Consider the following 25517-nt stretch of genomic DNA (forward strand, 5'->3'; position numbering starts at 1 on the left):
AAAAAAAAAAAAAAAAAAAAAAAAGCATAATTACTATCTCCACCATGTATTTTCAGTACCCATTAGATTTATCCACCAGTTTCCTTTCTGAGGCCTGAATCTGGGAATATGGATAAAGTTTTATGCTTAACTCAAAGAAAAAAATTTTATGTTCTGGGTTAAGTTTTCAGCAGAACCTCTGTTCTTAGAGAAGATTCATTCACACAGCCTCTTGTCCCCAACCCAAGAGGGGATCAATGAAATAGACAGCAACTGTACCTAGCAATTCATCAGTGCTTCAAGTAAAGAAGTGATAAAATTTTAATTATGTGTTATTTTCCGAAGCTTCCTTAGGTAAATAGAAACTAGAATTTTATTATGCTTTCTGACTCTGGGGAGGGCAGAATTCAGTTTCAGCTATACATCATGAAAGCGGATCAGAAACAGGTTGGAACAAGGACATGAAGCACACTATAAGAAGCTACGATTTTAAAAGTGAGCTGGCTTATATGTTCACAACACTTTTCCAGCAGAAAGAAAGAGAGAAGGAGAGGAAGGAAAGTGCCTCCTTAGTGATTCCAGTCTGAGTTTTGCATCCCCCTACCTTTTCACTTATGCCTATGCACGGCTCACTGTAGAATGCTGAGCCACAACTTCTGCCTGGGTCAGGAATGATTTCTTTTGTGGTTGCTGGTATTTAAAAGAGCTGTATCACGCCTTATCCCACAGGATGATGGGGAAAATCCATAGGGACCATGGAACAAAGGTTCTCAACAGGTTGTCCCTGCCTCCGCCCCCTGCCTCCCCAGAGGACATACGGAAATGTCTAGAGACATTTTTGGTTGTTGTTGTCACAAATGGAGGGGTGCTACCAAACACACCACATTGCACAAGGCAGCCACCCACAACAAAGAATGTCAAGAGTGCCGAGGCTGAGAAACCCTGCCACAGAAGCAAAGGGTGAAAGTGGGTAGCAATACAGAGAAATGCAAGAATGTCATGAACAATAATATGGTCTAAAATAGGAAAAGAGTTGTATTACTTATTTAAACTTTCCTTTAGGCCTGTGTGTTGATTTTACTTCGGGCCTCGGGGGGCTGCCAAATTGGCTATACTCAACCACAGTGCTTTTAAATGGTCTGACAGTGTGCCCACTGTGAGATGTTTCCTCGTGTTGCATAATTTTTAAAGTATATTCAGAATTATCTTCAGTCATATGAAGTCTCAGACAGTAAGAGTGGAATGGCTTGGAGGGGATGGAAAGCATGTCTTCCAAGATGAAAAAAAAAAAAAACTTGGAATGTGCTAGATTAATCTATCTAGGAGGATCCTGTATCTCCTTTCACTTTATGAACTTCAAATTTCTCCCTTCCCATGATAAAAAGAGTCCTTTGTCTCAGACAGTGTGAGACACTGATTCCTCAAGTTTCCAGTGGGGTCTGAGGGAGAGGATGTAATTCAAAACAAAACAGGTGCAAGGAATAACAACCTGATAGGCAGGAACTCTGCTCTTAAAAATCTGAGCTAACCTCAGCTCTTATAATCTTTAACATGATCTACAGGAAGGCAAAGAACACAGTGACTGACCGGAGGAACCTCTCTGTGAAATATGATAACAACGTAAAATCAAAATTGCTGAAAATGGACTTACTTCTCTTATGCACTCACATATCAATAGGAATCCTCACGTTTTACAGTATTATTTCAATGTACAACATTAATTTTTTTAAACACAGTTTTCTTTAGCTCAAGGTCTTTTACTCACCATCTACATCAGAGATTCTTACATTTTTAATCATAACTCCCCCCACCCCCCACCCGTAGCAGTGGTGGTGGCAGTAGCAGCAAGTATTAATAATAGCAACTAACATTTACTGAGCATTTACTATATACCAGAGACCTTGCTACCCACTTTCCACATATTAACTCACTTAATCTTCACAGCCACCCTATGAGGTCATTTTATTTTCCCATTTACAGAAGAAGTGGAGGCACAGAAATTAAGTAACTCACCCAAAATAGCACAGAAAGTAAGCAGCAGAGCTAGGATCTAGAGGGAGACAAGCTGGCTCCAGAGTCCGCTCTTACCTACTACCTGAAAGGACCTCTCTGAGCACATGCTCCCAGCTTTTGTGTACTTACTAACTTAGAAATTACATACTATTCTATTAATACATTATGTACATTACATATCAAATGTAAAATAATAACTAAAAGCCAGGTACACCTGTAGTCTCAGCTACTCTGGAGGCTGAGGCAGGGGGACCACTGAGCCTGAGAGTTCAAGGCCAGCCTATGCACCACAGTGATACCCCAGTCTCTAACAATAACCATAATAATAATAAAAAAGGATGCGATAAAATAAATAACACACTAACGTATTCTTCCACATACGTTATTGTCTTGCAAACCCCACTTTGAAGGCTACAGGCCTACAGAGCCCAAACTGCTTGGCCCAGCATTTGTGGTCTCTCACATGTTGACCTGCACCCACCCTGCCATTCACACATCCTCTCTCCTTGACACAACAGGCTGGTTTACTCATTGCCTCCTGCAAACACTTTCTGATGCCCTCCTCCATGCCTGGGCTCATACCATGTCCCTTGCCTCAAAAACAGAAAGCTAGTTTCAAGGTTTATCCCAAGGCCCAATGTTCCCCTGAAACCTCTGATCTCTCCAGTCCATCCTGGTCTTGCCTCTCAGATGTGTGATCTCGGCCACATGCTTGGTGCACATAACATGTAGCCATGTATTTCTGGGTAACTGTCTGCAGTGTCAATGGTTTATTTTCCAGGTAGCTCATAAGCTTCTTGAGAGCAGGGAATATGCTATAAATTTTCTTTGTATCCTCCATGGTACCTGACATAGTATGATGTACTTAACTTCTCAATAAATATTTGCTAAACAGAAGAGTAAACATTCTCCACATTTACTCTACATCTCTAAGGCCCAGGTCCAGAGGGTTAAGGTAAATGTCATACTAGAAAGCAGAGAAAGTAATATGATGGATACTTTGCTCTTTGCCTAAGCTCATCAGAACCATGACAGACTGACCTTATTCACTATGATTCCAGATGAAAAGGACCTCAGAGTCCCCAGCAATTCTGGCATCTATATATAGTATGATGAGCTCACTTTAGGGAGCTCTTAAGTTTCTAAAGTAATGGCATCCTTCCTGGCCTTGTTTATCCACTACTGCCCACTCTATTGGCACTTTCCTATGGGTAAAGATAGTCTCAAACATGCACTTGGTATACCTGCTTACAGATGTCTGCAGCCAGCAGTTTCAGATGAAAAGATGTCCACCCTTTACCTTTATTCAAAAAATAAGAAAGTTTTCCCATGTCCTGTGATGTGATATAATTTGCTCAAACGTTGTTTCCAATGATGACTATTCTGACATGCCAACTGCCCTCCTCTCCTATTTATTCCTGATTCCCCTCAGCCTACTCGTTCTTTTGTCTGCAGCAACAATTACTTTCTAACAAACTATCTAATTTACTTATTATATTTACTATAATAAGTTCTGATATATTTTACTGAATGTTTATTTCTTGAACATTTTTTACTGTCTCCTTGCTGCTGGAATATAAGTGCACTGAGAGCAGTAATCTTGGAGGGCAAGGATGCGTCTCTTCTGTTTTCTGATGTAGTCCAAGCACCCAAAACAGTGCTTGGCACGTGCTCAATTAGCAGTTGTCAAATGAATGAATAAACAGATGATATCAAGTCCCATTTTGCCCACAACCCCGAAGGCCCCAGAGAGAATCCTTCTCCCCTGACAATATTCCTTGTCTTCATCCAGAGAAGCAGTGTACAGAGAAGCAGTATAGTACAGTGGTTAACTACATCAGCTCAAAAGCTTCAAACAACCCTAAGCTTGAATCCCAGTTTTAATCTTGCATAACTTTAGTGAAATCTCACAACCCCTCCTGTTCTCAGTTTTCTCACCAGTAGGATGGGAATAACACCTATCCTCCAGAAGAGGCTCTGGAGGAACTCAGTGACTGGTACATCACACACACACACACACACACTCTCACACTAAATATATATATATATATATATTTCCTCTTTTTGCTATTAATTCCCCTACTCTAATCAACTGACAAATCTCTAAGTTCCACATGCCCCTGACTGATTCTCTGAGTTCTGAGCACTTCAAAACAGCAGTACATTGCCTGGGGAATAATGACAGTGCAGTACAGTCAATGCTCCAGAACCTGGCAGCTAAGAGCTGTCTCCAACACCCAGCAAAAGCTCCCTAAGTAACAGACACTAAATAAAAGCATTTGGATGTTTATAAGGAAGGGATTAATTCATCTTCAAAAGTAGCATTTTAATTAAAAATGACTTTTCTGGGCTTATATCCAGAAAGGAATATATTGCCAAAAGGTAAGATTTAACAAGGTTTAGTTCTTTCTTTAGGTTTTTTTTTTTTTTATTTTTTATTTTTTTAAGAGCCCAGTACTTCCCAATCCTTTTCACATCAAGGCACACATAGAAAGTAATCTTTCTTTGGCACTCTGGGATAAAACCGACGATGCTGCTCCCAGCTGCAGGTGACTGCCTAGAGGCTCCAGCCCTGCCAGGTCACACTCAGACTCCCTGAGAGCTGAAGGAATCGATAAATACCTTGGCACATCCATAGCCACACCACTGGAGAAACTCTGCCTTAACACTTTTGGACTGGGGCCTAGCAACTTAGATTTTTCTCCTTTCACACTAACACAAGTTCTCAAAAAGAAAGAATAAATCTGGCCACCTGACAAGAGTGAGCATTTTCTTCAAATGATGACTCATTCCAGAAAAAAAGCACACAGACCAGAAATCCACCTATAACTTACAACATCAGCATAGTTTCACGCTTTTCTTTTTGATTTTCCATTCTGAAATAATATTTTCGAGGCATAAAACAAACAACAATGGAGATGGTAAACATCTTAGGTCGCCAAATGGAATCTATCAAGAAATGTTCCATTTCTGGACAGCTGGGCCATTTTATGTTTCACAATTTTGTACTTTTAAGAAATATAAATGATATTAAAATTCTTAAAGCACTAAGACATTGTCTCATATGATTACATTTTTAAAAGATGGAAATGATAATTCTTTTATATTTAATCACAAGTTTTGATGTAACAGCAATATTAATAGAAATATATATACATATCTTTTCTATAAATGTTCATTTGCTTCCTTATTTAAGAAACTCCAGTAGAGTTGACACTTAAGGCTACCTCTGTCACTGATTTTCTACTTGCTTCCACTGCTCTCGTCTGTAGCATAGACTGAAGGGCGGTTGGTACCATCCCTGCTTCTTGCACAGTGATTCCTTCATACAACTAGCTGGCCGAATTAGCCTACCTTTACTTCTTTCTTTGTTTTCTGGTTTTCTTCCCGTAAAGGTAATGCCAAGGTCTACTCCAATTTCGGTCTTCATCTGTCCCATCCAGCCCAACACTACTGTTCCCATCATGTAAAGATTCTGACCCTATAGCAAACACAGAGTATATCGGGATGTTCCAGACTCAAGCAGAAATGGCCTCAGTTTCAGTCTCCTTTTATGCCTGATGCCCTGTCTGGCACTGTATCTTCTGTCTCCTCTTCATTTCTGTTACTCATATGATCCCTGGTCCCTGAGGGCTCACTTGGCTTCTAATCCACAGCTCTCTTTAAGTTTGCCTCAAAGGCAAACGCCTTATGTTTTTACCAGTGCCTAGAACAGGGTAAGCAAGCTACAGTGTCTGCTGAATGAAATTCAGTCCTGACCACCTTCTCATGGTCCTATCAGTTCCTAGATCTAGGATCCGTAACTCCTATGGTTACCCAAGTTTGAGAGGTTTTGTCAGACCCTTAAGGATGATAGAAGGTATGGCAACTATAGACTTGGCTATAGCCTAGGTCCCAAGGGAGGATCTGTATTTCCAGATACAGATTTAGTAGCATTAAATGGAAGACCAAAGAGAAATGATGACAGAGAGATGAGAAGAGAGGGGAGGGTACAATATACCTTTTACGGGTCACAGCTTCCCTGGGTTTCACTGACTTCTTCTGTCTCAATAACACAAATAGATTTACTTTGTTTCCACTGTATCATAACATACTAAATTAGATTTAAGGAGAGCAACTGAGTGATAAAGTTTATCTTTAGATGGATTCTTGGTTTCTTCTCCTTAGCCATAAAAAGTTGTTATTCACATCAGAGGCAGCACATTCTAAAGAAAATAGGAACACAGGCTTTGGAGTTTAATATGTTATCTCAGCTGGGCGGGGTGGCTCACACCTGTAATCCCAACACTTTGGGAGGCTGAGGTAGGGGGATCGCTTGAGGTCAGGAGTTCCACACCAGCCTGGCCAACATGGTGAAACCCAGTCTCTACTAAAAACACAAAAATTGGCCGGGCGTGGTGGTGGGCACTTGTAATCCAAGCTACTCGGGAGGCTAAGGCAGGAGAATTGCTTAAACCCAGAAGGCAGAGGTTGCAGTGAGCTGAGATGGCGCCACTGCACTCCAGCCTGGGCGACAGAGTGAGACTCTGTCTCAAAAGAAAAAAAAAAAAAAAAAGAGCTAAATTAAAGAGCAATAGATCACCTTTTATTTGTACATAACAACAACAACAATAACAAAAACCCAAAATAGACAAGAAATGAAAAAACTGAAAATTCAAACTCTTATTTCAAATGGTATACATTTTCTTATGAATCACCCAAAATGTGAGTTAAGTACCCAAGAATCAGAATAAACCCTTCCTCATGATTGTTGGCCACGCTCCTCCTCAATATAAGAATTTTCAGAACTCCAATATGATCTCTTGAGAGTGACAAGCAACCTAGTAATAATGTTAAGTCCCCAACATGAAGAGTTTCGGCAACAAAAACAGAAGGTTAATTCTACTTAAAAGACACAGCAGCCCTGCTAGTGATGTTCCCAAATGAGGTAATGTCCACGGCTCTTATCTAGCCTTTATTGAGATTTAATGTCATTTACCCCTGGTTCTCATGAATCTGCTGCATAACCTCACCTTTTCTAATGTGTGTTACTTCTAACCATCTCAACACAGCAATTATGAACCTCTGGTTTTTAAAACGATTAAGAAATGAATCCCACATGTTCTTTTTTTGCAAGTGTTATTTGAGTCTTTCTTCCATAGTCCCAGAAAATTCAGAGATCAGCTTATTTCTTGTTTTCAAGGTATACTATAGAAATACTCTGAGATTTGATGTATTTATGTAAACATTTTCAAAGTGGTCAAAATGTATAATTCAAGAAAATGTTCTGTGAAAGAATTTGTTTTCTGACTATAAAATGATTTCCTGCTTTTGAAAAAAATAACAACTTTATATTTACTTAGCTGGCTCTGGAGATCCCATGGAGATGATCATTCCTTTCAATCCCTAACACCTCTTTTCCAGGTGCAGGCTTTTTAATGATTTCAAAGGTAGCTTTATGTGGAGAGGAATCTATAAGATGTAGAAAGGAAAAAGAAAAAGAGCCCTTCCCAACTTAACCCCTTATGCTTTCCCCATAAAGAACCACAGGATGGACAGAACTAGGACAACACAGGTGTGACACTCAAATGGACATGCCAGAAAGACTTTCCACATCCCTTTGACTTCTTTTTCTGAACCAGGGTAAACTAACCTTGATAAAGGTAGGAATCTGCCTGACAAACATGAATACGATACCCAACACCCACATTTGCTGGCTTTTATTCAACAAGCCCTTCATCTCACCAACACTTAGGAACAAGAGCAACAGCCACAACAAACCCAGAGTTCTAGGGTCTTACCCTTTCCACAGGATTTCACATTTTATCTAGCAGAAGAAGTAAACTTGAGACTATCAAAAGCAGCCCAGAGGCAGAGCAAAAGACCATGTTTTGTTGCTGGGCAGACTGGTGAAACCCAGCCAGAACTGTCAGTAGTGTGTATGGGAAACAAGGCTGGGAGGCTCATTTGCACAACTGATGAGAGAGCCCAAGAAGCAACTCCAACCAAACTATTTGGACAAAGTTCAGCCAAGAGTGGATCTTCAGTAAAGAAAATCTGATGGCTTATCCATTTGACAAGCTAGGCCTTCCTTCTAACTCAGATATAGTTTACACTTTGGAAAGGCTGTTCTATATTCCTCATTATTCCAGCCCTGCTCTTTCGAAGAATCAGCAGAGTCTGACACAATCAAGAGATATAAATTTTGAGGCAGAGCAAATAATTTTTGGGTTACAATGGTCCATCTTTAAGACCAAGACAATAACCCCTGCCCCTCTCTTCATCACAGGGATGTAGTGAGAACTCAAGGGAGATGAGTGCTCAAGAGCTGATATTAAAGAAACGACCTAAGACCCATAATGTATGTAACATAGACTAGATGATCTCAAACTGCAGTCTGGGGCAATGCAATCTTTTCAAGAGGTCCCCAAGACAAATTATTTTCAAGTGATGCCAAGAAAATAGTTTCCTCTTTTACTCTCATTCTCTCATGAGTGTACATTGGAGTTTGCCAGAGGCTACAAGGTGTGTGAGAATGTCATTATTTTGATGACTAATGCAATATGTACTTGTGAGTCCTCGTGTTTAAATATTTTCTCAAGTTTACTTTTTTTTTTTTGAGACAGAGTCTCACTCTGCCGCCCAGGCTGGAGGGCAGTGGCATGATCTCGGCACACTACAACCTCTGCCTCTGGGGTTCAAGCAATTCTCGTGCCTCATCCTTCCAAGTTGAGTAGCTGGGACTATAGGCATGTACCACCACACAGTTAATTTATGTATTTTTAGTGGAGATGGGGTTTCGCCATGTTGGCCAGGCTCGTCCTGAATTCCTGGCCTCAACTGATCTGTTCAGCTCAGCCTCCCAAAGTGCTGGGATTATAGGCACGAGCCACCACACCAGCCTGTCTCAAGTTTACTTTCTAATTGAATATTGATAGACAAAACTCTCTGGGAGCCGTAGTAGCTTTTAAGAGTCTAAAGAGGTTCTGAGACAAATTTGAAAACTGCCAACCTAGAACTTCAGTTCCACCCAAACCAGCAGTTCCCACTCGGGGGCTACCTTCTCACCCACTGGGAGCCTTTATGCTGCTCTCTTTGCATGGGAGACTCCTCCCCTTTCTTTACTTGGCTAACTTCTTCAGTCTCTGCTTAGATGTTGCTTCCTCTGGGATATTTTCCTCGATTTCCCAGAGGAGCCTGGTGGCCCTGCTATGTGTTCACCCAGCACTTAGTGCACTACATTGTGATTGCCTATTTTCTGGTACTTTTTTGTCCTTGGCTCCTTCAAGGCAAAAACTGACTTACTTGCTATTATGACTGTGACATAGTGGTATGTAGTAGGCATTCAGTAAATATTTGTTGAATATAGAAAACAATCAAGGAACGGCCAGGCACAGTGGCTCATGTCCATAATCCCGGCACTTTGGGAGGCCAAGGTGGGCAGATCATTTGAGGTCAGGAGTTCGAGACCAGCCTGGTCAACATGGTGAAACCCAATCTCTACTAAAAATACAAAAATTGGTGACTGTGGGAACAGTGGGGGTGCAGAAAGCTCATAATTCCAACTTCTCAGAAGGCTGAGGCACAAGAATGGCTTGAACCCAGGAGGCAGAGTTTGCAGTGAGCCGAGACTGCACCACTGCACTCCTGCCTGGGCAACACAGTAAGACCCTGTCTCAAAAAAAACAAAAAAAAGAAAAAGAAAAAGATAGTTCTATCTTGCATTCTTATTACCTAGGGAGAATGAGTTATGAAAAACTAGTTTTCATTATAGTACAGGTTTATTAAAATTAATAATAATAATAATAATGACTATCTATATATCTTGTGGTGTACCAGGCACTATTCTAAGCATGTTGTATGTATTAACTCCCTTAGTGTTCACAGAGTCCCTATGAGGTATAGGCTACTATTATCCTTATTTCAAAAACGAAGACATGGATGTGTAAGTAATGAGGGGTAGATCTGAGATTCACACCCAGGCTGTCTGGCTCCAGAGTTTCATCTTGTTAATCACTCCACACACTGCCTGCCACGTCAGCAGTGTCGATCTCAGGCTTATAACATGTATTGAGATCTCAAGGGCATCTCTCAACTCTGTTCATAAACCGGGAACATGACCTGACATTTATATTCCACCCCTAACCCTATGCCCCTGTGAGCAACTATACCAGCCATGTGAACACAAGACCTCACCAATACTACCTGTCCTCAAGTTAGGGTTGAAATAGGGCAGTTTCAGTAAAAAGTCTCTTTGTATGTTACTCTTTTCTAGAAGAAATGTTAGGTTAAAAACAATAAACTTGTACACTTGTTCAAAATAATAAGGTTTTTTGGTAGCACAGAGAAAACAGGAAAGGTTCAATACTTCCATGTACTAAGGTGCTGTGCCACAGGGCAAAGTCTCCCTGATGTGTATAACTCTTCCTGTGCCTCTTAGGCTAACCTCTCTCAAGGTATGCTTTCAGTTTTACTCTGAATAGGTAGTAGCCCAGAATGTTTTGCAGGCATACTTCATGGAAAAGACAAAGTTTTATTTGGCTTACAGAGGTAAGGCCAAGTGGGAGAAAGTATACTGTAGAAAACACAGGATTTATTGCAAAAGATAACCTGAGAGAATCACAGTGTAACACTGTAGTGATATTTGGGATGAAAAAAGCATAACTAGGAGATACCTGATCTTTCAGAAGTAGAAAAAAAGTTCTACAGATAAAGTTAAGAGGCTGTGTATCAAATCTTCACCAGCTAACAGTACATGAGAAACCAGAGTTCATCTTATGCTGTTTGACAGAAGTCACACAAAGCAACTTTACTTACCTGGAGAAGTGTCCCATGAATATGGTTTTGCCGGAAACACTGGTCAGTGCAGCTGGGGAGTGTGGCCAACAGAGTTCGAATGGTATTAGGAATGTGATCTATCATAACAAATGGGACCAAGGCACGAGCTGCCATTTCACGGGAGTGATAGACAGGTGAGTGACCACACCTGGGGAGAAATAAAAACACAAGACCATTCAACAGTCATCTCTACATCTGTCTTTGTATATACTTACATTCTATCTAGCATTGGCTGGAACATTCAGGGGCTAGGGGGAGAGAGGAGTTGCTCCTTATTCCAAATGATGTTTTGTATCTGCATTAGTTCTACAGGTGACTTCGCTTTGGTTAAAAACATCGTTAGCATCTATAATTCTTTATCATGGAGATTAAACAGAGGCAGGCTTGAGAATAACACAATAAACAGGTAGTAGTGAAAAACAACTTACTCGTTAACTATTTATTGGGTATTTATGATAAGCAAAAGCACCATGATAAGTGCCATAAAAAGTAAGACAGTCACCATTGTCTTTGAAGAGCCCATACTTTGGTTGGCCAGAGGAAAAGTATATTTGAAAAAATGATCAAAAGTACGAGACAGTATAAGAAAAGTGAGAAGCAAGTGACCTTGACATTATGACTATAGAAAATCAGAAGAAGGATGGAACTCAGGAAAGCAAGCATGATTCAAGTAGGCCAAGAAAGATCTGAAGTCATTTCAACCAAGGGCAAAGTGGTATAAAGCAAGACTAGAAATACTCAAGGTGTAGGTAGATGTGTTTGAATAATGCAGAGGTTCATGAATAACAGTAAAAGTTAAGGTTGAGAAGTGGGTCAGGCCATACTGGGGAGTGCCACAAATAGCACAGTACACGGTCTGAACTAATTGTTAAGAGAACAAGAGATGGACCTTCAAATCACCAAATCCTTGCCTCTGGGCTGACTCATACCCAAAGAGCTGGAATAAAAGCCAGTTCTTAAATAGTGAAAGTCCTGGACAAGTGTTATTTTGAGATTCTAGAAAGTCATTGTAAAGGCAGGTCATCTACAAGCCTTTCAACTTCATAAACACTCAGAACCTGAAAGGCCATAACTATTTTGTTGAAACTGCACTTTAAAGCCTCCACAGATATGAGATTGATTGATTAAGAGTAAAGTAAAAGTCTTCACAGATATGAGATTGACAGGAAAGTCCAATATGCTAAGTACCAGCTTAAATAAGTTCTTGACTAGAACGCTCAAGACTTCATATTTTTCATCCAATTAAAAAGTAACTCAACTTACAGAAATGTCTTAGATGACAAGAATAGGGAAGGTCAGAAGATGGTAGACTCTGCAGGGGAAAAGAGATGGCCTCTTGACTTTCTTCAAAATTAATCTGTGTTCATGAAGGAATTACTTGGTAAGAATTAGGCCATTAGGGCTACATGGCCATGTTGGCTCAGTAAGTAGAGGGACAGGGCCCTACAATAGCAATGTTTCTAATACCTTAGAGGTTATTGCCAACGTTTATTCTAATATGCCAAAAGAAATACAGATATAATTTCTGTACAAATAGAATAGTCGGAGCAGAATTTCATCATGGTGTTGGGGGAGGTAGGGGAAGAGGAGAAAGAAGTATGGGGTGGGTTTAAAAAAAAAAATGCTATTTTTCCCCCTAAGACAGTTAGGTCTGTCAGGTAGGTCCTGCAGCACAGTTTCAGGATGGAGAAGAGGTCACCCCATATTATCTGTGGGAAAACAGAGAGCTATGGTTACAGTAGTTGTGACAGTTCCCACAACTCATCCATTTTCTCACTTATTCTTTTTAAATGATTAAATGTTTAATCTGTAACTGGCAAATGCAGAAAAACGTTTGCTTTGGTCTATAGGAAATGATGAGGGTGGGGTCAGGGAGAAACTTCATTTGATTAAAAAAAAAAAAACTCTGAAAATGTTTTGAGATTTAATTAGCAAATCACTTCACTTAGTATGGCACAGTCATTTGTTGGAAGCTTCCCTTTCCGTCTGTCACCCACCTCTCCAATGCACACACTTTGTGTTGCAGTGTGTTTTATGTTTCCAAAAGGGCTCTTGTATATAAATGTTTCTTTTCAAATACAAATAACTCTGACATGGTTACAGATGTTTAGTTTCCAATTAGCAGTGACTGTACACTAAAGAATGCCCCTCCTTTTGCTCCTGACTTTTGTAAATGATGATTTCCCAAAGGATTCTGGCATCCATGCAAGAGGAAGAATGGAAAGTGGGAAAAGTGCCAGTATTTTCTGCTTTTGGATACCCTGTGTTAGGGTAGTTTCCAAATGCACACAACAAGGTTAAAAAGCAAAACAAAACTTCTCCTCAAAAAAGTAACACAATTACCAAAAAAGGAGCCAATTCTTGAAGTAATATTTAATTAAGTAACATTCATTATAATGCAACGGTTAAATATTCTATCACAAATTCTTTAGATGGAAAGATTAGATCATAGACAAATTTATACATATATATGTAAACACTAAGAAAAAAATTTCTAGGTTTCTGCTTTGTCACCTGCTGGGGGCAGGGAGGGGGTCTGAGGAGCACATTTAGAATCTAGTAGCTATAAGAATAGAAAATTAGAACACCTGGATTTTCATTCTGCGTTGGACACTGAGTTCTGTGACCTGGAAAAGTCATAGAAACCTCTCTGAGTATCAGTACAGCTGAGAATGGTGGCAATGCTTTCTACCCAGTGGTCTGATGTGATGTCTAAGAGAACACTCCAAGAAGGAAGGACTTCAGAAATTCCAAGTTTTTACAGTGCATTGTGCCTGTGTCTAGTAATAGCATCAGTATATTCAAGAATTGCAGGCCTGTAAGTGGCCCCAGGAAGAGAATTAAGAACATGTGGTGAATTCTATGCTGCTTTAAACAGGTAAGACAACATGTTGATAATATGAAGGCAAAGAAGGTCTTTTCTTGGCCACCATTAAAAGTGGTGAGGAAGAGTCTCAAGCCCTTCTGAAATAAGTGGGATAGTCCCTGTCTCTCTAAGTCTCAGTTTCTTCCATAAAATAAAAAAAATAAACTTAAGGTCTCAAAGGTCATTTCTACTTTTAACATTCCTTGAAAATCAGTCCCTCTAATAGCCCTAAGCTGTGTTCTAGGCCTGAATACTAGGTCCTCCACAGAATCTGCAAGGTACAGACACCAGTGTCTTAAAACCTCTAGCCCTCTCACTTCAATAAACCCTTTCCATGTTCATTTTAATCACATATTTATTGACTGCCTACCATGTCCTCGACACTGTGTGACATGACACATGACACTTTTATTTTTTTTGAGACACAGTCTCGCTCTGTCACCCAGGCTGGAGTGCAGTGGTGCAATCTTGGCTCACTGCAAGCTCCTCCTCCCGGGTTCATGCCATTCTCCTGCCTCAGCCTTCCGAGTAGCTGGGACTAAAGGCGCCCGCCACCACGCCCGGCTAATTTTTCATATTTTTAGTAGAGACGGGTGGTCTCGATCTCCCGACCTCGTGGTCTGCTCACCTCGGCCTCCCAAAGTGCTAGGATTACAGGTGTGAGCAACCGCGTTCCTGACCGAGACATGATACATTTTTAATAAGAATACTTGCATCCCACAATTGTACAGCACTTGACAGTTGATAAAACACCTGCACACTTGTGATCTCTTTACTATGCAACTTCCCTGTAGGACAAAAGGGCATTATGAACCTAAATTAACAGATGAAAAATAAAATGAAGCTCAGAAGGGCTCAGTGAAAACTCTGAGGGCTAAGTCCAGGATGTGTAAGTAGCGCTCAGGCCAGACTGCCACCCAGAGCTCTCTGGCTATTCAACCTGTAGCTCACACCTGGAAATCAAGGGAACACAAAATATCTCCTAGCTAACAAAACACAAACTGTAATTTACACATATGTGGAAAATTTCTAAATGAGTGGGGTTTTTTTTTTTTAAACATTCTAAGGATAACGAAAATATTTCAGAAACTAATGTAAACTATGAATTCTCTCACAAGAGGAATATATTTATGAACATATACACACAATTTCCCATATAGTTTCAGGTTCGTGACACACATCCAAAACCCTTGAGGGGGGAGTTTCCCAGACCCAGGTGGAGAACCTCCTGCTGCTCCGTTGTATACATCAATGACAACACAATGTGGCTGTCAGGTGTGTGCTCTGCTGCATGTGACATAGCAGTGGAGAAGAACACTGCTCACAGCGAACCACCAGCTTAGAGGTGACATACAGCCTGCTCATCACAAATCAGTGTACCCATGCAGACATACACAGCTGTAGAGTGGCACAGAAAAGTCAAGTGGGAGGCAGAGCTGAAACAACTTTCTGGAACAGATAAAGGACCTTCAAATGAGGGTGAAATACACACTTGAGCTTAACACCTGAGGAACCCAGAAGAGTTCAGAATGCAGTATTCTCAGGAAAAAAAAGGACCACTGAGCTGAGACCATGCTGCCCTCACCACCTTTCACAGAGTGAGGGCTAAGCTTTTTCTAAGTGTTCTTGTCTCATATCTACCATCATAATGTGTTCTTTTTTTTCTGAAAGATTTCAAAGGAAAGTGGTTATACATCACCAAAACTGTCTCTGCCCACCCACATCTGTAGGGACACCTACTGAGTACCTAGCACAAGCACACACTTGGTCAGGTACCAGAGAATCGGAGAGAAAACCACTGCCTAGGCCACAAGGAACTTACCATCTAGTGTGGAAGACAGAAGAACCAGCCAATGATTCTCAGGCCGTAAGAAGTAAACACAAGCTGCTGTTGCTGTGTAAGTGTGACACCTGTGTGTGGGAGTACTAGTCTAGGTGATTATGCCCAGCTCTGCCTAAGTGGGGAGAGGTGGGGAGAGGCAGAGAGCGCTTGGGTTTGGCAAGAAAGAAGTCCTTCCCCAGACCTGTGCCTTTCCCTACGTGAACCCAAACTGCCCCCAGGGCATCCAGACAAAAGGAAAGGAACTGAGATTAAGTCACTAGTATGTGCGAGGACTGGCTATGTGCTTTAGATACACTATTTTAATTATTTCATTAATCTGCATCCCAAGGTCAGTGTCATTATCCCTACTTTAAGATGAACAGAGTGAGGTTTCCCAGCATACTTTGGGTCATAAAGCTAGCATAAAGTCCGCATTTTAATTAGGGTCTGTCTACCTACAAAATTCAGTCTTTGTAAGACTTTACAATGTAGTTGCCTCAAAATCCCCAGAGCCTTGGAAAAACTGAATGTTTCTAAACATTCAACCTAATCACACTAAGGTATGAACAACTTAGAGAACGAACCAGTCTCTAATTTGCAGACCTCGACGCAGAACAACAAAGATGATGCTGATAATAGCTAACATTTCCTGGGCATTTATTAAAGACCAGGCTTTGTATGTGGTACCTCATTTAAATCTGACAAGTCAGAGTGGCTGAGAGAAACTTTGTGGGCAACATGGGGGAGGTATTTTTGAACTGAGGGAACTTTAAGTCTCAGTAGCATTGGGCGAGTCCCCGTATGTCACAGGAACCAGAGGCTTCAAAGTCTCCAAATGGCTTCAGGATCCAGCCAATATCCCCTTCCATCCTACCTCATTAACATAATTAACATTCCCCCAGTTCCTCCCCATTTCCTGGCCCACCTCCAGTCCTGATTCTTATTTTTCAGGTGAGGCTATATCATGTACAAAACAGAGGCCCCCAAACTTCTGTCAGTGATGAAAAGGGCCATCCACTTGCTCTAGATGGCCCTACTTAACCAAGCGGTTAGCATCTTCCAAGCTGGGATGAGTTCAAAAAAGCTATGTCTGACCCTGATCCCACCCTGCCAACACACCCCCTAAAACCTCTCACTAAAGTTACTCAAGAATGCCAGCCATACCACTATGGTCTGTTTGTCCTACAGCACAGCTGTCAGCTCTTGGGAAATGGTCATCTACTGACAACCCAAAGTTCAGACAACCCTATTTAACAGGCCATCTCTAAAGGCTGGGTGAGACACAGCAGGCTGAGGCTCTGGATTATAGTACTTTCAAAAAATCTTTCTTTCTATATACGTTTTGGCAAGCCAACTAGTGTTTGCACATTCCAGTTCATTCTCACTACAGTAATGTCCTTTTACTCTTGTACTTTTACTCCTGTACTCCTGTAACGAAGAGGGGAATTCCTCTTCATCTTCTAACTATGCTAAGGTACTACATTTTTGTTTAGAGACAGGGTCTCACTCTGTCACTCAGGCTGGAGTTCAGTGGCGAGATCATAGCTCACTGCAGCCTTGAATTCCTACGCTCCAGTGATCCTCCCACCTCAGCCTCCTGAGTAGCTGGGATGATAGTCGTATGCCACCAGGCCTAGCTGATTTTCTTTTTCTTTCTTTTTTTTTTAAGTAGAGACAGGGTCTCATACACCTGGCCTCAAGTGCTCCTCCCACTCTGGCCTCCCAGAGTGCTGGGATTATAAGCATGAGCCACCATGCCTGGCCTCTGCTAAGGTATTACCTTTTTTTGTGAAACTTTACTGTACTTCCTGTGATCCGAATCAATCACTTCCTTCCCTCCGCCTACTGCAATTGCATATTTAGCTCTGCCATAGCAGCCAGTGCATCTCACTTACCTTCCCCACAGTAGCTCTCAGGCATCATCACGTCTGCTAGACTGAAATGACTCTGAGAACAGAAACAGGGTCTTCATAGTTCTTTATCACAGAGCACATAGGACAGGGACTTAAGAACATGCTCTGGAATCCAGCAGACCTAAGTTTACATCTGAGTTCTGACACTTACTAGTGTGTGACTTTAGATAAGTCAGTAAACCTAAGTTTGTACCTTCTATAAATGGGGAAAAGGAATAGTGCTCATTTCATAGGGCTGTTGTGAAGTTTAAATGAAATAATGCATGAAAATAAAATGTCTAGAAGACAAGCAGGTAGAATAATTTGAAAATAAAACCTTTATACACTTTACAAATTGTTTTTCTCTAGTGCTCTTTGTCTCAACAACTGGCTGAGGAAACAGAGCCTGGCCTGTACCAAACAGGCTCCAAGTGCTCACAAAGGCCTGCCCTCCTCCTTCCCCTCTAAATGAGCTGGAAAGGAGAGGAGGCTTGAGTTTCTCTAGGGCCTATTCACTTGTTTATGTGAAGCCCATTAGCTTTATTCTCCAGGTCCAGGGCTCAAGTCTATTTTCTGTCTACTCTACTGCTATTATACCAAGATTTCTTTTTCCTTTTTGTTGTGTGTGGTTCATAGTTTTAAATCTTGCCTTCAGGAAAACATGTATGTGTGGGTATGTGTGCATGCATAAAAGAGAGAAACCACACACACACACACACAGTTTGTATCCAGTGAATTGGAAAAAGCAGATATTTCTGCATATCCTGTAACTATTAAATATGTCTTTGTTATAAATGTGGCATTGCTGAAGCCCTTTTCCACATTCTCAGGTGAGTTCAGTGACGGCCAAGGTTGCCAGATTCTCTACTTGTTCTTCCTATGCCAATATTCCACTCATCAGAACTAACTGCTCATCAGAACTAGCTGTTCCTCCACCACCACCCAAACCAGCTGCTCCTTTTCTTTTTTTTTTTTTTTCCTGGGGTAACTGGTTCTTTAGCAGGAGGGGAGCACTGGGGAGTATCTTCAGGGTGGCTAAACTTTGCAGCCTCTTTAATAACGTCCCCCTGTGCAGGTTGTCTCCTTTATCACCCCACCCCGATGCCCTGGTCTTCAAGAAATGGCAGCAGGCCCATATTTCTGTAGGGTTCAGAGTTCTGTGAGGTAGAGCATTCCTTCCAATGGAATCTTAGAATTCCTAGAGTTGCAGAATTTTACTGACTAGACCCAGGAGGTCTCAGGAGTCCAGACTTGCTTAAAGCTTGGCTGAAAATTCCAAGGGAGCTCATAACTCCATGGGGCCCAGAGTTCCTGGCTTGGGAACATTGGGAGGCCTGGGATACAGTGGCTTAGCCTCAAGCAGAAAAGTGAACACAATGTCTTTATGGCTTGAAGGTATATGAAATAATGTCACTACATCGGAGCAGCGCCTCTGCTTGCACACCTATGGGAGTCTGCAGCTGTGACACGTAGAAGTTGGCCACATCCAGGTCGGTGGCTCCGAAGTGGGCGGCCACACGCACACCCTCGTGCAACGTGAAGCTCACCTGACGACCCACCATGGCCAGCAGGCTGCGGAGGTAACGCTCCCGAAGGGCAGCTCGGGCCCGCTGCTCCTGGAATTCCGGAGATTCTTGAGCTATGGGACACTCCTGGATTTCAGGAACCTCTGGCCTCACGGGGGCTCTGCGTCCATCAGGGGCAAAGCCACGGCTGAAACCATCAGGGCCCCGGGGCAGCCGGAGCACAGGCACAGGAATGGTCACTGGAGTTTGCATTGTCTTGGCAAAAGATGAACTCGGCCAGGCATGGTGGCGCATGCCTGTAATCCCAGCACTTTGGGAGGCCAAGGAAGGAGGATCACTTTGAAGCCGGGAGTTTGAGACCAGCCTGGGCAATATAGTGAAATCACATTTCGAGGTCCGCGGCTACTCCCAGCTGCTCCTTTTCTTACAACTCAAACCACTAGCACACAAAAATTGCATTGACTATAATCTTGCCCTCTGCATAGCTCAGGGATTTCTTTATTCAAACATATTTCCTGGAACGGTAATGAATTTGGGGCTTTTAAAGTTTTATTTTTTAAAAATCCTTGATTTGGGTAGTAAGGAGAACACAAGAGCCATAGACAGTAGCTAAGCTAAAAACTGCACATTTCCAGACACACAAAGTAACTTCAGGTAGAATGTTTAAATACGTTATCTATCGGGCAGCTCAAAGCTCTTTGCAAATTAATTCTAAGCAACACATTAAACCCTTAAAAAAATTATGAAGAAATGCCAACAATAAGCCACAACAGAACATCTGAAAACTGTACTGTATGACCACTTGAGACAAGCTCAACCACAGAATCTAAGCCTCAGAGAAGCATGCTTTTGAGGTCACCTTCACACTGCCTCCCAGTGACCCAGGCTGACAGGCCACAGGCTAATAACTCCAGACTGAAATGTCAGCTGCTGGGAGCTAGAAATCAGCCTCCATCATCTGGACATCCCTCCACTTGCCCCTGCAAGAAACAGGCACGGCACTCAGCAACCTAACGTGGCAGAAACACAGTCCCAGGTGCAATGGCTATGGCTACTTGATTCATACCATCCCTTTCAGTGCTAGGAAATAAGGCAAGGAAATTTTCCAGCATGGAGGGGTGAAGGTATACAATTTGGTTGTTACTTTAAAAGGTCTCTAAACAATGTGCTTTAATTGTTCACAATTATAAATATTCTTAAATAAATGAAAAGATGCATGATTTCTGAATGCTAATTTCTGGTTACTTGCTGATCAAAATGTAGAGATAAAAGTATGAAAATTACATTTCATCTGAAATTTCATTTAAATGTTTCATCATTTTTTGAGACGACAACAAATACAATTTGAAACTAAATTTTTCAGATCCCAACCAAATGTTTTAGACAGCTGGGAAGGAGATTCTTCTCAGGGGCACTGAAATGTGCTATACCTTAGTAATAATTCTTTCCCGACTCTGGGAAAAACATGGAAAAGACTTTATAGCAAAGTACATACAAAGACATTGGGAGCCCTAGAAAATAAAAAGGAATCATCTTTCCTAAGCAAATAAAAATAACTGCTAGACTTAGTTTGAAAATTTGGCATAATCTTCCCTCCCAGTCTATCTGAGGGGTTTCTCTCTGCCCCTGTACCAATGAGACACACTCTGGTCTACTGTTCTCTTCATGCAACAGCTGGAACAGCATTCTGGATCTACCCTCGGGTTTCTTGGGCTGGGATGAGCTGCATGTAAGGCAGGAGCTGGGCTGCTGCATATGCAGACTGAATGAAAGAACTGCACATTCCTCCCAATCGCGAAACCCTTCGCAATGTTTCTGCTTAGCCTCCACAAACAACCAAGAAATGAGCATATTCAGGCAGCCACTGACTCTTTAAAGGGGGCTGAACACAATAACACTTGACCTCTCAGCATGTCTCCTCCTTTCCTTGCAGGCAGTGGATGGATGGGTCTGAGAAATCAGTAACAGGCTGGCTTTCTTTTGGCGTTGACTGCTCAAAGGCCAAGTTCTCAAAGTGATTTAATACAGTTGAAACTCACACCATTATCCTTTAGCGCAAGAGATTCCATATTTACAGTGATTGATTTTTCAGTTCACAAACACAGGAATGGGTAGTCATTTTAAGATACTATACAAAGGAATAGAGAGAATTTACCATCTTATTTTTTAAACCCTATTATATATAACCCTACTATATATAGATAGAAGGTTTAGAAAGGAATGTTTTTATTGCCATTAAAAAACTTTTTTTTAGCTTTCAAATTTTCTAGAACCTATGATAGCTCTCTACTGTCACATTAAATACATATTTTTATTCTGGTATTCAAAGTACTCTAATTCTAGTCCAAGACTGACTGGACAAATCATAGGTGCTGGGTAAATTTTTCTTTGACCAATTTAACTTTTCAGGTGATTATCTCTGAAATGATATTAAACTCTTAGACAATCTAAACATCCTGTGAGTCAAGGGAATGCTCAACATAGACCAATTCTATTAACTTCCCTTTTTGACAATAACCTGTTACATTTCTAAAAGATTCTGATATCCGTACTAAAAGGAAGGAAGGAAAAAAGGAAGTGAAGGCAGGAATATTTACTGAGTGCCTGCTAGATGCCAGGCAATGTGCTAGGTACTTGAAAATATTTTCTCTCATTTTTAGGACTCAGATAAACCCTTTAAAATAAAGTACATAATATTATATAAATGTATGTGGGTTTTCACTCTAGATAGTCTAGTGGGAACATAAAAAGAATGATGAATTCCCAAATACAATGTAACCACAACCAACTAAAATGCCTTGTGCCAATTTTTTTGTTGTGATAATGAATGAGGAAACCTTTAGAGGCAATTTATCCCACGAATTTCAATGGCTGGAATGCATATTTGCAGGTCTCATACATAAGGAACTGTCTAAATATGTTTCCTACTGCTCTAACTAGTGTTAAACAAAACAAAGCCTAAAGCTTTATTCAATATTATCTTTAACGAAGGCAAATTAGTCACCAGGACTTTGAAGTAAGTCATCCACCAAGTTGCAGCCATCAACCAACAGTTTATGAAGAACCCCATGTCAGACTGCTACAGGTTCCACAAATGCTGTGGCAGTGTCCCCTGAGGCCCTCTCTCAGTACTGATCACCTCAGGTCGAATCACTTACAGTCATTCAAAGTACAGTATTAATTTTGTGCTTGCCTCGGCAGCACATACACTAAAATTGGAACCATACCGAGAAGATTAGGTTGGCCCCTGAGCAAAGTATGGTATTTATTTAAAGATAAGTTTGAATTGCCCAAGAATAAAAATCTTGAACCATAGTAACGACAAGAAAAGACACATACATGTCAGCACATTGGCAGAATCTTCTTGGGCTTAGAAGAAATACACAGTCATCAGCTTTAAGTGACTTTTTTGGTGAAGTGAAACCTGCTGTGAAGCAGAAGCACTTACACAGTTTCCTTCGTGTCTCTTACGCAAGGCTACTTTTAAGACATCCTCAGATTAAAATATGAGTATCTAACAATGTGGCCACAGCAAGTTACGTAATGTCCTTTCACATCCTCATCTGTAAACGCTATTAGAATAAATGATCTCCGAAGTCCCCTTCAATAACAAAATTCAATCATGGACATTTAAACATTCCAGGCAGATAGCTATCTTTTTTATTTTAAAATATCATTATGACCTCTCTTGTTCCATTGCTTAATCTCATAGTATTGATGCTAATAATAAAAGTTTTCTATCTAACATTAACCATACTCAATCTTTCTACAGTTGGAGCCAATTTTCTCTAGTTTGAGCCTCTGTGGAGTTGGAGAACAAATGACCAGTGTTTTCTATACACAGGAAAACCCTTCATTAACTCTATTGGAATCCCGTCATGAAAGCACCCTTTACTCTTCTGAGGGCTACAATCACTCCAACCCCTTTCATCATGTAGAACCTCTTCTCTAGAATCTCATTAATTATTTTGCATCTACAGAGGGTTAAATGAATCTTCCCAATGCCATCAGCTAAAACGATTGGTGCTACTATTATATGAGAGAAATTTGAGTATTTCTTTTAATTTGATTGCTTTGCAGAGATTGCAATTTGTTTTTGCTAAAGCTAATTAATGCCCCTGAATGACCCTCCTCATGTTTCACAGAAACACTTCAAGCTAAAACCAGAAAGAATGAATTTTTAAAAATAATAAAGTACAAGGAAAGTTTTCAAAATCCCAAAAAATTGCTTTTTTTTGGCCTGGAAAATGACACAAAAGAGCAACAGATATTGGGATACCAGCAATAGATTCATTCAAGGTACCTTTTCTCAAATGAAAATTGCAATTAGGTAAGTTGAGTCATATTTCAGCATGCCTACAGTATCCCAAATAAGACTATTGCCAGTCAGTTTTTAAATACCCCCTGAGAAAGTCTGACATCCTCCTTTGGTTATCCCTGTGCCCATGTTTACACTGCCAGTCAAAAAAATACTTCCTTATACAGTATAATTATACTTGCTGCAATTTAATTTTGTTTTTCTGGTTCTACATGCCAGGGAAAGAAATAAATCTATGCCTAAAAGACTTGCATCCAAAATATATTCAGAATAGTAAGAAAACAAAACCAGGCATGATGGCTCACACTTGTAATCCCAGCACTTTGGGAGACTGAGGCAGCAGGATTGCTTGGGGCCAGGAGTTCGAGACCAGCCTGGGCAAAATGAGACCCTGTCTCTACAAAAAATAAAAAAAAAGCCAGGCATGATGGCATGTGCTTGTAGTCGTAGCTACTCAGGAGGCTGAGGTAGGAGGATTGCTTGAGCCTAGGAGGTTGAGGCTACAGTGAGCTGTGACCATGCCACTGCACTCCAGCTAGGTTGTCAGATCAAGATCTCATCTCTCTCTCTCTCTCTTTTTTTTTCCCAAGATCTCATCTCTTAAAAAAAAAAAAAAAAAAAAAAAAAAAGAGAGAGAGAGAGAGAGAGAGAGAGGAGAAAAGAAAGCAAACAACCTAACAGAAAAACTGGGTCAAAGTTTCAAACAGACACTTCAGCAAAGAAGATATACGAATGCCAAATACATGTAAAGATGCCCAATATCCTTAGACATTAGTGAAGTTTAAATTAAAACCCCAGTGACATACTACTACATACTCACTAGAAAGGCTAATGTTAAAAAGACTGAGCATACCAAGTGTTGGCTAGGATATGCAACAATTAGATTTCTCATACTCTACTAGTGCAAATGTATAATCACTCTGGAAAACAATTTGGCAGTTTCTTAAGTTAAATATACACTCACCATTTAGCTCACCTGTTTAATTCCTGCGTATCTACACTAGAGAAATGAAAGCCTAAGTCCACAAAGAGACTCGTGCATGATTGTTCCTAGCAAGTTATTTGTTACTAGTTGAGGGATACAACACAAATGTCGTTCAACAGCTGAGTATACAAACAAATTGCAGTATATCCATACAATCGAATACCGTTTGGCAATAAAAAGAAAGCTACGGATACACCTAACAACATGGCTGAATCTCAAAATAATTATACTGAGTGAAAAAGCCAGACAAAATAGAATGCATCCTGTATGATTCCATTTACTTAAAATTCTAGGAAATGCAAGTTAATCTATAGCGACAGAACATAAAACAATCATTGCCAGGGAGGTGGGGAAGGGGAGGTTGAGTAAGGATTACAAAGGGCTATGGCTATGTTCCTTACCACGAGAGTGATGATGGTTTTATGGGTACATAAAAATATCAAATTGTATACTTTAAACATGTACAGCTTATTTTACATCAATTATACCCCCAATAAAGTTGTTTTAAAAGAATAACCTTTCATATACATTAGAAAAGTTAACTTACACATCCTGTTGTGCTTTCTTAGCCTCCAGCTCCATCTCCAAAACATCTCAAGTCTTCTCTTCCTCAAATTAAACAAGCCCAGCTATTTCCTTTAAACTTTTACAACCAGAATTAATGTTTCCTTGTTCTCTTTTTAAAAATCAAATCAATAAACACTTAAATCCTAACAATCACACAAGAATTTTAAAAAATATGTATTTTTTAGGACAATGTTCTGAATCTTTCACATGTTCTAGACAGGCTCAGAGAAGTTAACTGACTTGCCCAAGTTCACAAAGGGAATGAATGTATAAGCTGGAATTCAAAGTCAAGTCTGTCTCACTGCAGAGCCTGTGCTAGTTGCAAAACGAGTGTTCCCCATCTCTGATATTTTACCACCACAGAACTGAACAACAATAGCACATATTAAAAGAAATGCGATTTTATTATTTTTAAGGATGCTTGACAGCTCCAATTATTCAACTAAGTGATGCCAAATTTGTTGGGCCAGCTTTAATAAACTCACCTGCTGTATTGAGCGGTATGATTTTGTAGCAGTTAAGGTAAAAGATTCCCCTCCCCCCATCTTGATTAGATTAAACCTGCTTTCTAATATTTTGAACAGCCTTTTAAGTTTGCTTATTCCATCATGTTAAGGTAATTTTCAACTCATACCAGTTTTAGTCACCCTAAATTCTGACAAACAGAAGCTAAATCAGTGGATTATTCTTCAATATATTCCAAATGAATGCACAATGGAGACTGTTGTGCAA

At 40.6% G+C, this 25517-nt stretch overlaps 2 protein-coding genes across 2 annotated transcripts in view; both read right to left on the reverse strand.

Moving 5' to 3' along the window:
- Window positions 1–25517, reverse strand: part of THADA (THADA armadillo repeat containing) — a 349278-nt gene that overhangs the window by 144370 nt on the left and 179391 nt on the right. Inside the window, exon 30 of the mRNA XM_017862713.1 lies at window positions 10789–10957. Coding sequence (XP_017718202.1) covers window positions 10789–10957 — 169 coding nt within the window. The remainder of the gene's footprint in view (window positions 1–10788; window positions 10958–25517) is intronic.
- Window positions 18353–19316, reverse strand: LOC108522495 (gem-associated protein 7). The gene has a single exon (XM_017862715.1). It carries the CDS (start codon window positions 19207–19209, stop codon window positions 18772–18774), a length of 438 nt encoding a protein of 145 aa, XP_017718204.1. The 5' UTR covers window positions 19210–19316; the 3' UTR covers window positions 18353–18771.

Source organism: Rhinopithecus bieti, unplaced genomic scaffold (assembly GCF_001698545.2).
Source record: "Rhinopithecus bieti isolate Rb0 unplaced genomic scaffold, ASM169854v2 scaffold_61117, whole genome shotgun sequence".
Classification (NCBI taxonomy): Eukaryota; Metazoa; Chordata; class Mammalia; order Primates; family Cercopithecidae; genus Rhinopithecus; species Rhinopithecus bieti.